General features: G+C 40.7%; 1 protein-coding gene across 1 annotated transcript in view; it reads left to right on the forward strand.

Moving 5' to 3' along the window:
* Window positions 1-5,925: 5,925 nt before the first annotated feature.
* tgfbr2.S (transforming growth factor beta receptor 2 S homeolog) overlaps window positions 5,926-12,910 on the forward strand; it is a 47,202-nt gene continuing 40,217 nt past the window's right edge. Inside the window, exon 1 of the mRNA XM_018269297.2 lies at window positions 5,926-6,345. Within this exon, the coding sequence (XP_018124786.1) occupies window positions 6,231-6,345 (115 nt within the window). The 5' untranslated portion in view covers window positions 5,926-6,230. The remainder of the gene's footprint in view (window positions 6,346-12,910) is intronic.

Raw genomic sequence — 12,910 nt, forward strand, 5'->3', positions numbered from 1 at the left:
CTAGTCAGCAGAAGGTTACTGACTATGATGAGTCACTATGTAGTGCCTCATAAATATATAGGAAAATGCTGCCCATCAGATGACTCGGCACAGAGGTTTTATTTAGTAATACTCTCCTATGGCAGGGCTGATTTTAAAATCCCATTAAAGGGGTTATTTACATTTGAGTTACATTTTATGGTGCAGGGAGTGATATTTTGAGGCAATTGGCAATTGTTTTTTTTTTATTATTTGTTTTTTTTTAGCTTTTTATTCTGCAGCTCTTAGGGCCGTAACACACAGGCTTTTTCCCCTGCATGTATTTAAACGCAGCTTTGTGCACAAATAAACCCATTCGTTCATTGATTCCATTATATTCTGCCTGGTTGTACTTCAGAGTTGTGTTTTACTCCATTTGCTTTTCAGCACATTTGTTTAAACGCAGCATGTTGCATTCTATTGCCCTTGCCACATGTTCAGCTATGGAACAGAGGTTTGTGTTTGGGGTGGAAAAAAAAGCACTTAGTAGCATAAAAGTAGAGAATTCCTATCATACTTACCGTAATTCTCTTTTCCTGGCCACTCTTCATATCAGGATTACAACTGGGAGCTCCTCTCATCCCCGCCCATACACTAGAATGTCCCTCCCTCCCAAAAATGTTAATACCACCTCTGGAGCCCACCTACCTCGTCAAATACCAAGCAACTGGCCTGATTGGGGTGGGGAATGCTGATATGGAGAGTGGCCAGGAAAAGAGAATTACAGTAAGTATGATAGGAATTCTCTACTTTCCTGGCCACTCCATATCAGCATTATAACTGGATATACCAAGCCATAAAATTCTCTCAGGGTGGGAAAAAACACCAGTAACACCAACGTGCTTCAAAAATAATTTACTGACAAGAAAAAGCAAGATGGGCTCCTGTTGCAAAAGCTTGGTTACTTGAAGAGGGAAGGTCCATCCGGTAATGTTTAATGAAGATTCAAACCAAAGCCCATGAGGCTACTTCACAGATCTGAGATGCCGGGACATCTGCCAAACCTGCCCAGGAAGAAGAGACTGTCCTCGGAAACTAGCTTGCCCTGTGCCTGGTAGGCTTTGGGGTTGCACAGGGTAATCCATCTGCTAATAGTTGAGAAGGCAGCCGCTTGCCCTTTTCTGCTTTCCGCTGGGAAAACAAACAGTCTGCCGGTTTTCTGAAGGAACTTGACACACCCAAGTAATGCTTTAGACAGTGCACCCAAGTAATGCTTTAGACACTGCACCAGATCATCCTTCTCTAAATCCTTTTGCTCTCGCATGTCCTCCAGAAAAATGGGAAGAGTTAGCTCTTTTCTTAAGTGAAAAGTTGAGACTACTTTCGGAAGGAAGGATCAGACTGGTTTTAAGACCAGTCTGTCATGAAGGAAAGAAATATGGTCCTGACTGCAGGAGAGGGCCTGCAGCTCCCCTACCCTGCACAATGAGGCTTTAGCCAGTATGAATAAGGTCTTGAGGGTAAGTAACCAGAAGGAAACTGACTCCCGGGGTTTAAATGTTGTCATGGATAAGGACCCCAGGACTAACGGAAGACTCCAGACAGGAGGTGTTTTAATCCCAGGAGGCCACATTTTGAGAGTCGCTTTAAAAAACCTCTGAACTGTTGGATCCGAAGACCAGGATGTTCCTGACATAGTTGAAATGGCAGAGGCATGAGCTTTTAAAGTCCTGTGCTGTAAACCCTTTTGAAGGGCAGATTGGAGGAAGCCTAGAATTTGCTGAAGAGCGATCACCTCCCCAGAAAAGCTATTTTGGGTGCACTAAAGCTGGAATCTTTCCTAGACCCTGTAATAGGTGGATGATGCGGAGGATTTTCTTGCCTTCAATAGGGTTTCAATAAAATCCTGTGTGAGGTCTAAACTTTCCAGTCTTTTGCACTCAACCTCCAGGCCTGAAGTGACAGAGCTGCTGAATTTGGGTAAAATATGGGACCCTGGTTCAAAAGATCCCTCCTCCCTCACTAACAGCTTCTGAATGTAACGGGTACCATGGCCTGTGTGGCCAGTTGGGTGCTATCACTTTCAACTCGATTCTGTCCTGGATGACCTTTTGAAGAGTTCTCAGGATGAGAGGAAATGGTGGAAAGGCATAGGCGAGCCTGAAGGGCTAATTCTGAAGCAGAATATCTGCCTCTTGGGCAAAATCTCCTTGAGAAAAAGACTGGAAGTTTTGCATTGAGATGGGACGCCATGAAATCGACTTCCGGAAGACCCCATTTCTCTACCAGAGCGTGGAAGACTTAATGACCACTCGTGACTTGACATGCAGTTGCGACTTAGAAAATCAGCTTCTAGATTGTTCTTCCCCAGAAGATGCTCTGCCGTCAGTAAGACCAGGTTGATCTCTGCCCATCACAGAATGGGCTGGACTTACTGAATTAGGGACTTGCTCCTGGTTACCCTTGTCTCTTGACATAGGCTACTGCTGTGGTGTTGTCTATCAGGAGTTTCAGATCCCTGGCTGGGGCCTGTCATGGAACGTGAAGCTAGGTTGATGATTGTCGCAATCTTCTGAGGAGGTAGAGATACCAAGTTTTCCCAGGTGTTCAACCAGGCTCCTAGATAAATCAGGGACTGGGATGGAGATAACTGACTCTGTATTCATCAGCCACCTGTGGAGATTATGAAGTCTAGAACTAGATCTCAATGTTTGAGCTGAGTTTCCCTGTCCCTTGCAGATAGAAGGATGTCCTCCGGATAATGCCAGATGGAAAATCCCTCTAGCCTGAGTGCCGCGACTATGGTGACTTAAATGTTTGAAAATACCCTAGTAGCGGTGGCTAGACTGAAAGGAAGGAATCGAAATTGAAAATGTCTTCCCCCAATGGCGAAGCGAAGGAAGCACTGATGTGAGGCTGCCACCGGGACATGTAAGTAGGCATCCCTTAAGTCGATGGAGAGAAGCCAATATCCTGGAGGGACTGTGGCAATAATTGAGAAGATGGACTCCATTTTGAACTGCTGTATGCTCAAGTAAAAAGCCTTTTCCTATTCGGCTTGTGGAACTGGGATGATTACGTTCTCTTCCACTAGCCAATGCAAATGGAAGAGACTTTCTAAGGACTTTCTCTTTCCCCCTTGCTGGGGTATGAAGAAATGACGAAATGATCTTCTGTTGGTATGGAGACAAATTCCAGAAGGTATCCCCTTCTTAAGAAATCTAGTACCCACTGATCCGAGATGGTGGGAAGCCATACCTCGTGAAAATTCGCCAACCTGGCTCCTACCTTCCCTATGGATAGATAGTCAGGAGGGTTTTTTGATGGACTGGGATGTCTTAGACCTGTCCCCTCTGAAGACTGCTTGTCCGTTTTCCAAGAAAAGGGCTTTAAACTCTCAGTCCCTGACCTGATCCAGATCTTCCTGAGCCATGAAAAATGGAGGATCTAAAATGAGAAGGCCTGTTGATAATTTTATTGCTATGACCACGTTATATGGAAGGCAAAACATCGAGATAAGGCTATTTCAATGGAATGAGGTTTATTGAGTTTAACAAAGAATTTTTAATGGTTTTGCCTTGGGAAAATGATTATGTTACACCGAAGTGTCCCACAAGCATTTTGCCAAAGACACTTCCCTTTTCACAAGCTTTTATAGATTAAAATGGGAGTACACATACATACGTTATATGACTTGAACCCTCCCAAAATGTTGGAAGAGGACTGAATGTTCTTAGCTACAGATATTGCCCTGAAAATAGTTTCCCGCTTACAACTGTCCCTCAGCCTTGCAGTTCTTTATCTGTTAAAAGCAGACACAGGGAGGGAACTCAGTAAATGAAGAAAGCACTTCTGTACAAAAGGGCCTCATCTACTATCTGCTGACACTCTGAATTCTGTCAGTAACTTACAAAGTGAACTCTCATCACTGGGTGTCATTAATAAGAGAAATAATAAATGGGGGAACATCACCCATCCCTTCACCTTTCCTGCCTTGGGCATTTGGTTATTGCTGAGTCAGAATGTTAGGGGCATTTGTTATTAGACTTTATTATTCTTACACTCTGACACATAACCATTTGTCCGTCATTGGAATAGGCTGTTCTCATATAAATGTGGTCATATAAAAAATATATTATCAGGCCTCTGCCTTTTCTTTTCTTCTTTTCCCCCCAGAGGCTTTAACAATAACATTATCCAATCTGGATCCAAAAAGGCACAAGCCTTCAAAGGGTAAGGTGTATAGGAAAAATCTGCTGCCCATGATTTGAGCCAGAGAGCTCGCTGAGCTGCCACCGATAGAGCCATGGATCTGGCCGCCAGTCTGGTAAGATCCACTGCTCCTTCTGAGATGAAACCAGTGGGCAGTTTCAGTTCCGCCAGACTAGAAGAAATTTCCTTCCTATCTACCCCTTCCAACAAGGCTCTATCAATTCCCTCAATACAAAAGGACATGGCTTTTGCCACTGAGACCAGGGCTACTGCCAGCTTACAAGCCACGCCTGCCACTAAGAATCTTTTCCTGAGATCCGAATATGCTCGTTTGTCCATTGGAGTTCAGGTGACAGGTAATCCTCTTCCGAGGAATTTCCGGCTGTCCCCCAGGCCTTCCCAGACTGGGAAGTTAACCCCTGACATTCTTCCGCATTTTCAGGGACCAATGTAGGAAGAGTAGAAGCTGAACTGCAAAAATCTCTCCAGCAGGATCTGCAAAAGTTTTTGCCTTCAAGCGGATGGCTAAAGCAACCCATGCATTTTGAGGGGCCTGAATTGGGAGCTTTTACTCTGCATTTCCTTAAAGATGCATCTTCAGGCAAGCTTTGGGGAAAAAGAGAAAATAGAAAAAAGCCTCTGATGAGAAAAGGAGAGAGAGACAAAAATGAAAAAACAGAAAAGTAAAGAAGGAGGGACCTACCTAGCTTGGAGGTCATAGGCACCTAAGGTTGAGGAATCCATAGAGAAGCATGTAGGAAGAGCCTTAAAGAATAGAGAAGGAAAGTGGTGATACAAGAGTCCTGTGCTGAGACAGGAACCATGTGCACAAAACCCTTTCCCCTAGACTGTAGGTAAGAGAAAAAAGGCTTGAACCCTGGGGAACGGAAGCATAGAGGACTAGTAACACAAATGCCACTGTTAAAAAACCTACAAAACCACACTTGCCCCCCCCCATGCACGTGTACTTTATAATAAATTACATTATCCTGCTATATATATATATATATATATATATATATATATATATATATATATAAATATATATATTGTTTTGTTCTTTTTTTTTTTAAAACTTATGGGCATAGATGCTACTTCTCAGGCAATCTTTTGTAGTCTGTTGGCTTGTAACTTATTAAATCCCCCTCCATTTTGTTAAAGGCACAGAGGGGAGGCAGGCTTTGGTACCTTGCTAAGTATTCCACGTCTCTTCAGTGAATAACAATATATAATACACAAAAGCCAAGAATATCTTGTAAATGATATCCTTATAAACGGTGAGTTCTGTTGTCATCAGTTATAAACGGTGAGTTCTGATGTCATTTCTGTCACATGACTCACTGAAACTTGTGTATTATAATAAATAAAGTACCCCTAGTTGCAAAATATGAGGATATTAGAAGTTACCTCGGAGTTCCATGACCTGTATAAAAACACTAGGCCGAATTATATGATCATGAAACTCCTCGGTAACTTATAATATCCTTATATTTTACAAGAGGGGGGATACTTTATTCACTATAGTATGTATATAACGGTTTGTTCCATTAGTGTACAAACTGCTTTATGAGGGTAAAGTTATCCTGTGACATAGCACAGTATAGTAGGCACATGGACTGTGGAGTTGACCTAAATATATGTGAGAATGTCTTATTCGTTGAAAACTATCGGCACAAAGACAGGAAAAGAAGCAACTACTGCCCCTTTTTACAACAGGATATTAGCAGCAGCAGCAGACGGAGGCGCAGGAAGAAGTACACTGACTGCTCAGGGCTGTAATGTGAGAGTACAGAGTGGGCTGGATTGTACCATGATTGACAGTGACTGGGTGAGGGCCCCGCACAGCTGTTTGCGAAGTTGAAGATTTCCTGTTTCCTCTGGAGTTGCTAAAGGGAAGGCACGGAGTTTGTGGGCAGCGAACGGTGCCTGTTGGAATGTGCCGAGTTTTATTCGCCGCTTTATAGCAGCCCGAGACCAGGGGAGGGGGAGGCTGCTCTCTGAAAACTTTCTTTGGCTGGATTAATTGAATCCTATGTGCTGAATCTACAGCGAGACTGTTTATGGGACCTGGATGTTATAACAGCGCTATGGGTCTGGGCGGCTGCTTGTGGCTCCTCATAGGGTTTTGGAGTTTGACAGGCAGCTCGGTTTCAATCAACTTTCCTATAGACCAGGGTGAGTTTGTACATCCTCAATATATTTCCCCCTCAGTTATCAGTAGTTTGTACGTCCTGATTCTATGTCCCCCTACTCACGGGTCTGGCTTGGTTCCCCCAGTTATTAGTCCTATAGACCCGGTTGAGTTTGTATGTCCTTTATATATTTCTCTCTAGTTATCAGTACAGACCTGTCTGAGTTTACACTGTGGCCCTCTTTATATTTTGTATTAATTAATATTTGCATATGATTTGTTTGTATATACCCTGCTTTCATATAGAACTGTGGACTCATTTTTAAATACTTGCTAGTAATAATAATAAGTTCTGTTTTTTCTACCTAGATATCAGTACAATATATTTTATGCTAAATACAGTTATAACTTGGTTTTGAAGTTGGGTTATCATTGTGTGTCTGTCTTTCTAGCACTGTGTGAATAAATGATGACGCTGAAGTGGATTTTATTTTGGTTAAAACAAAATCACTGGCAGATACAAAACATGCCCAATCTCAGTTTACTTTATAACAGAAATGCTAATGAAATGCCCCTAATAAATCTATTAATCTGAGGATATGAAAGTAAAATAAGTGCATTTAACAGGAGTGGTACCTATACGGTAGGGCTACTTGGTTAGCAAGGTCAATGTGATGGGGGTGCCTGTGTTTGCACCAAGAGGCACTGTGTTGGCCTGAGTGCAGACACATGGGTGGATTCCAATGCAGGAACGTGTGACTGTACTTTCTCTTGCCAAAATCCGCTCCATGTGTCTGAGGCCAGGCCAAAGCAGTGCCTCTAGGTGCAGACATAACAACCAGTGGAAGCCATGCGTGGCAGTAGCTTTAGGGCCCATACACACGGACATGGACTACAGGAATTAATGTAGCCACCTGCTAATGGCGCTTACATGCATTTGAACCAATCAGGAACCATGGGCTGTGTTTGTTCCTGTGGTCCCCAGTTGTGGAACGCATGAAAGATTAACTAAAGGGGGGGAGGGGTATAGGAACAACCACCAGTGTGTAAGGGTCCTAAGTCAGGTTTATTGGTGCTTTAAGTATCTTAATGATCATATTTTCAAAGGACTGTCCTTGTCCAGGCATAGTGATTTGTTTAGAAAAAGCACCCATTAGTAACGTGTCTTGACTGATTGCAAACTGGCACTTGAATGTTTTCTATAATTGAATGCCACAAAAATAGAAAAAAAGCAATGTAGTGATTTTTTTCCCTTGAATCTTTGTTTAAGATTTTATTAAGATGATGTCTTTTTCATCTGATACGTGTGGAAGAGCCCTGGGACAGCTGCCAGTGAGAATTAAAGCCTCTTTGATTAATAACTGTGAATGGTACAGCACGTTCCCTTGTGTGTGTGTGTGTATAAAATGGTGCTACGTAGGGTCTACTCATGCTGTTATGAGCAGTTCTCAAAGCTTGTTTTGTTGGCTCATGTGCAGAAACCGTTGTGGCTGCCAATAGATGTTTAACTCACTTTTGTAAGGATGGCAGCAACTCCCTGCTGAAAATGCCTCAGCGAGAGGGGGATGTAAAATGCTTACCTGGTGTCAAAGTAAACCTGGGCCTTGCCTTGTTATTTAGACCTCAGGGAAAACAGCATTGCAGACAGATAATTACCCATTTAGATGTCTTATAAGGATCTGGAGGAATCTGGCAAATGTTTAGAGAAACGTGGGTATGATATTTTGCATGACTTGACACCATGCACAATACATTTTTAGCCATGGCATGGCTGCTTTCCCCAGGTGTCTGTGCAGCAATCTGTCAAAATACTGAAGCATTTTATCAAGGGATTTGGCAGCTCAACCTCAGTCATTTAAACTGCAAAATGCAATGAAAGCAAAATATATGTTTTCACTTGCTTTTCAATTGATGTTATTATAGGGGTTGTTCACCTTTAAGTTAACTTTTAGCATGTTATGGAATGGCCAATTCTAAGGAAATTTTTTTTATATGAATTGCTTTATTCCAGCTTTCAAATAGGGGTCACTGGCCCATCTAAAAAACAAATGGTCTGTAAGGCTCAATTGTTACTGCTACTTTTTATTTCTCACCTTACTATTCAGGCCCTCTCCTATTCATATGTGGCTCCTAGCAACCAGATTGTTGCTGAAATTGCAAACTGAATAAAAAGCTAAATAACTAAAAACCACACATACAAAACGTCTCAGAATAGCACTCTCTTCATTGTGCTGAAAGTTAATATAAAGGTGAACAACTCCTTTAAAATCATATTTTTGCTTAAATATGAGTATACTCATACTATACGAGTATAGTATGAGTATTCTTTGTACTTTACAGTGACTATTTCTGTTTCCACTTTGGTATTAGACAGTGGCTCTGCCTTGCTTTATGGCAGACATTCAGTTGTATGCCAAGGACCAGAACCAAACAAATACAAGACACAAGGCAGGTTTAAGCCTTGTTTAGATTCTGAAGCTTGAAGCCCCTTCACATAAGTTTGGCATGTTTGAAATGTAGGTGAGAGTGCATATTCATGGGTTAAATGTAAGAGTTATAGCTACCATTGTGGCCAGAAGGTGGATACAGATAGCCACTGCATGACCACCAGGAGTCATGCACCGGCATACACCCAGGGGGTTATTTACTAATGTCCGAGTTTTTCTGGTTGGAGTTTTAAAGGGGAAAACAATTTTTTGTATAGAGAAAAATCCTTGAATTTTTGGAGATTTATTAAACACAGAGGTTGCTAAAAGTCTGAAAAAAATACTTCATCTCAAACCTGCCAAGGTCATGTAGAAGTCAATGACAGATTTACAATTGGAACATATCATGATCTGCACTGCGCTGTGATTGTTTGTCCTTGTTAAACTTGAACTCTAGCACTGAACATTGGGCACATAAAGTATATATGTGTGTGCACAGCTTTAATGTATTTTGACACATCACTCCAGAAAATGTTATTTTAATCATTAGAAGTAGGCTTAGCAACTTGATTTGGGTGCATTATGCCAAAGACAGGGGCTTCATGGATCAGCATGAATTTCCTCTAGTTGTGATTACTGACCTGCACTGGAGATGTGCTGGCCTGAGTATAATGTATGCTGCACTTTATGTAATAGATTCTCCACAGAGCTTAATACAGGTATGGGACCTGTTATCCTGAATGCTTGGGGCCTGGGGTTTTCTAGATAATGGATCTTTCTTTAATTTAGATCTTCATATCTTAAGTCTAAGAAAATCATGTAAACATTAAATAAACCCAAAGGCTGGTTTTGCTTCCAGTAAGGATTAATTATATCTTAGATCAAGTAGAAGGTACTGTTTTATAATTACAGAGAAAAAGGAAATCATTTTTTAAAAAAACTGGATTATTTGGATAAAGTGGAGTCTCTGGGAGACTGCCTTTCCATAATTTGGAGCTTTCTGGACAATGGATCTAGATAACCGATCCCACACCAGTAGTAAATGAATCATGTTCTGACGTCCTTGTGCTTCTACATAACAGTGGTGTGCTCAGTAAAGGTCAAAACTGGGAACCTCCTCAAAATCCAATAGAAATAAGATAGGCACAATTCCATAGATTTGTTTGTTGTGCCTAACAGCGCTTTCTGCTCTGCTAGACCTCGGCTGTACCAGCATAGAAATGAGTTTAATGTATAACAACCAGAATAGTTTTTTCAGTATTTGGTGATGAGTGGTTGGCATTTGAGAGTAGTGTTTGCATTAGCCAAAATCTGCTTGGTGCAGTTCTAGTGAAGATAAAGTTCTGCATACACAGCATCACTCTCACATTTTTACTTAGTTGGAAACATGGCAGGAGAGCACCAAGCCAACATTCGCACGATAACTTATACTAGGGTTGCCACCGCTTTGACCCGAACAGTTCGGTTTTTGGAAGGCCTGTTCAGGTGTCAACTTTCTGTTTGGTTTTCAGTCATATGAAACCCAAAGAATAATATGGCCAATACACGAAAAACATTTAAATACTAAGATACTCAACCCAACATGGCTTAGTTACTATCAAGTGCAGTAAATTTCTTATTATTACAGAAATAGCAAATCAATCAAAAATAAGATTTTAATTCTAAATTAGCATTGCTGCATTTCAGAGCTTTCTGGATAATTGATTTCTGTATAATAGATACATACCTGTAATTAAAGGATTGGGCTTACTCATCAAGCAGAATAGAGATAGCAGAATAGAGATAGGGTTGCCACCTATGTGGTTTTGAACTGTGCATCAACACTTTAAAAGATTGACAGTGTCATCTAAGTGATGCAATAGCCTCACCCTGGTGTCATAACTCCACCAACATCATTGTGCCCATGTCATCATGCCTGTTCCTACTTCACTGCCCCATCCCCAATGCTATCTGCCCCCCCCTGTCCGGGTTTAGCCATCAGCAAAGGTGGCAACCCTAATGTATTCATAGCCAGTCAAACATTGTTAGAACACGGCAGGTATTTGGTGAATGTTAAAGTTCCCGGTGGAGCCCTGGTTGGAGGAGAAATTGCCTATTCTCATAAAGTTATACAAATACTCTGAATGCTCACTTTCTTACAGTGACAACTCTCTGCATCTAACACTGGTATGGCAATCATACTGTAATAATGATCATGCTGTTATCATTTCTGAACGGGTCACTGCCTGTCCTAGGTGTAAGCATCTCGAAACTAAAACACATAAAAAAAATCATCCGGCTGCAGCTTGTATAGTGCATTTAAACAAGTAAAAATTCAGCAAAAATCCGTAGTATAACTATTCTTCCGTCTGTGAACATCATAAGTGGTGAACGTGGAAGCTAAAAAGGCAGATGTATGTATGTAGTATATATACCCCAGCAGTCCAAGAAAAGCATACAGTATTTTCTCTCTTCCTGCTTATCCTCTGCAATGGAATATTTACTTTGTGACAAAGAAGTGAAGAATGCCAGAGATTTTCTTCCCCCACCCTTTGAGAACAGCCCAGTCTAGCGTGCATACTTATGTTAAATGCTCTGCAGACATTTTATACCAAAAGATCGATGAATTTTTGCAGTATTTTTTTCATAACCTGTATGTAGACTTTATGCATTATTATGTTTTCTTCATTACAGTACCTGCTAAAAATGCAGTTGTACTGGTATTTTGCTCTCAAACTTTATTATTTTTAGGTTGAAAAGTAAAATGAACCTTTATAGTTCACAAGTTATAAAGCACCTGTTAAATATTCACTCACAAGCAGTTGCATAGTGATGTCATCTATGTCACTTGAAACAAATCTATTATACAAAAATAGAGTATCCATGTAGTAAAATATGTTGTCACCTTTGTTGTATGACTTGATAAATGACTTGATGTGGGCCTTGTGCCTTTACAATATATGGATTTGGAACTCTTTGGTAACTTCTAATAGTCTTTTTCGCTGTGGTCTCCTATACACCTACCTGTCCATCATCTCACTCTAATACCAAGGTTGTTAATATGACATTGGTCCTCCTATTGCTGCTATAGCGTAGAGGCTTTCTACTAGATTTTGGAATACTGTGCATCCATTCAGCATCAAGAGCCTTAGTGAGGTTGGGCACTGATGTTGGGAAGCAGGCCTATCTTGGAGTTAGGTATTCACTTGAGGGCATTATAGTGATGGAAAAAGGAGAGAAGTAGCCTTTCCCAAACTGTTGTCACAAAAAAGCCCTGAATTGTAAAGAATGCCATTGTACTCTTTAACCTTGCTATCAGTGGAACCCCACCAAACAACTGTTGGCAGTATGCATTCCGGCAGGTTACCTTTTTTTTACAATTTCCTAATACATCACATTAATTTTACAGCTATACAATTCTACTCAATTATAAACAATGTTTTCATGTTTTACAGTGGCCTGAACCTGAAAACTGGACACGTAGCAAGCCTAGCACTGTGCATGCCTGTCTTTCCAATGTTATATGCCTCTTTGTACTTAGATAAACTTTTCATTTACATAGCTGTATATACTTACATTTTCATATAGCTTATAGCATTTACATTTTCACATATACATTTCCACAGCTTTTGATTTGAGGAGTCACTAGACTTTTTTTTCTCTAATATATCCCCTTAAGACATTTATTTTCATTGTACTGTCGTTTCAGATCTCCTACAAGTATGCCTCACTCTGTCAGAAGTTGAAGTTACAAACCATTTTGCTATTTTGCTGCTGTGTATGGCTGAAATAGTTTCTTTAAACAAAAAATGAATGAAACTTTTAAAAAAACAGATCACTTGTTGTGGCATTATACTCTTCCCTCATGCATGAATATAAGGGAAGGATTGTTTGCTTTTAGTCTTCCATTGTCTCTGAACAGCTGATGTTCTGTGTTTTGAATCATGTTTTCTTAACTACTAAACTACCCATTTGAAAACTGTTTAATTGTACACTGGATAAGTTTTATTGTGTTTCCTTTAACTGCTTCAGTGTAGACCTCCTTTTAAATTCAACACAAGTGCAAAGTGATAAAATGGATGCAAGATTAAAGGGCACTTGTTGGGCAAAAATATTATCCCCAACTAAAGGTACAGGCTTATAGAGTTCACACTCTGGTTTGGGGGTAACAATAGTTTTTTTTAAAAAAATTGCCCCCAACCAG

This window comes from Xenopus laevis, chromosome 6S (assembly GCF_017654675.1).
Source record: "Xenopus laevis strain J_2021 chromosome 6S, Xenopus_laevis_v10.1, whole genome shotgun sequence".
NCBI classification, from domain to species: domain Eukaryota; kingdom Metazoa; phylum Chordata; class Amphibia; order Anura; family Pipidae; genus Xenopus; species Xenopus laevis.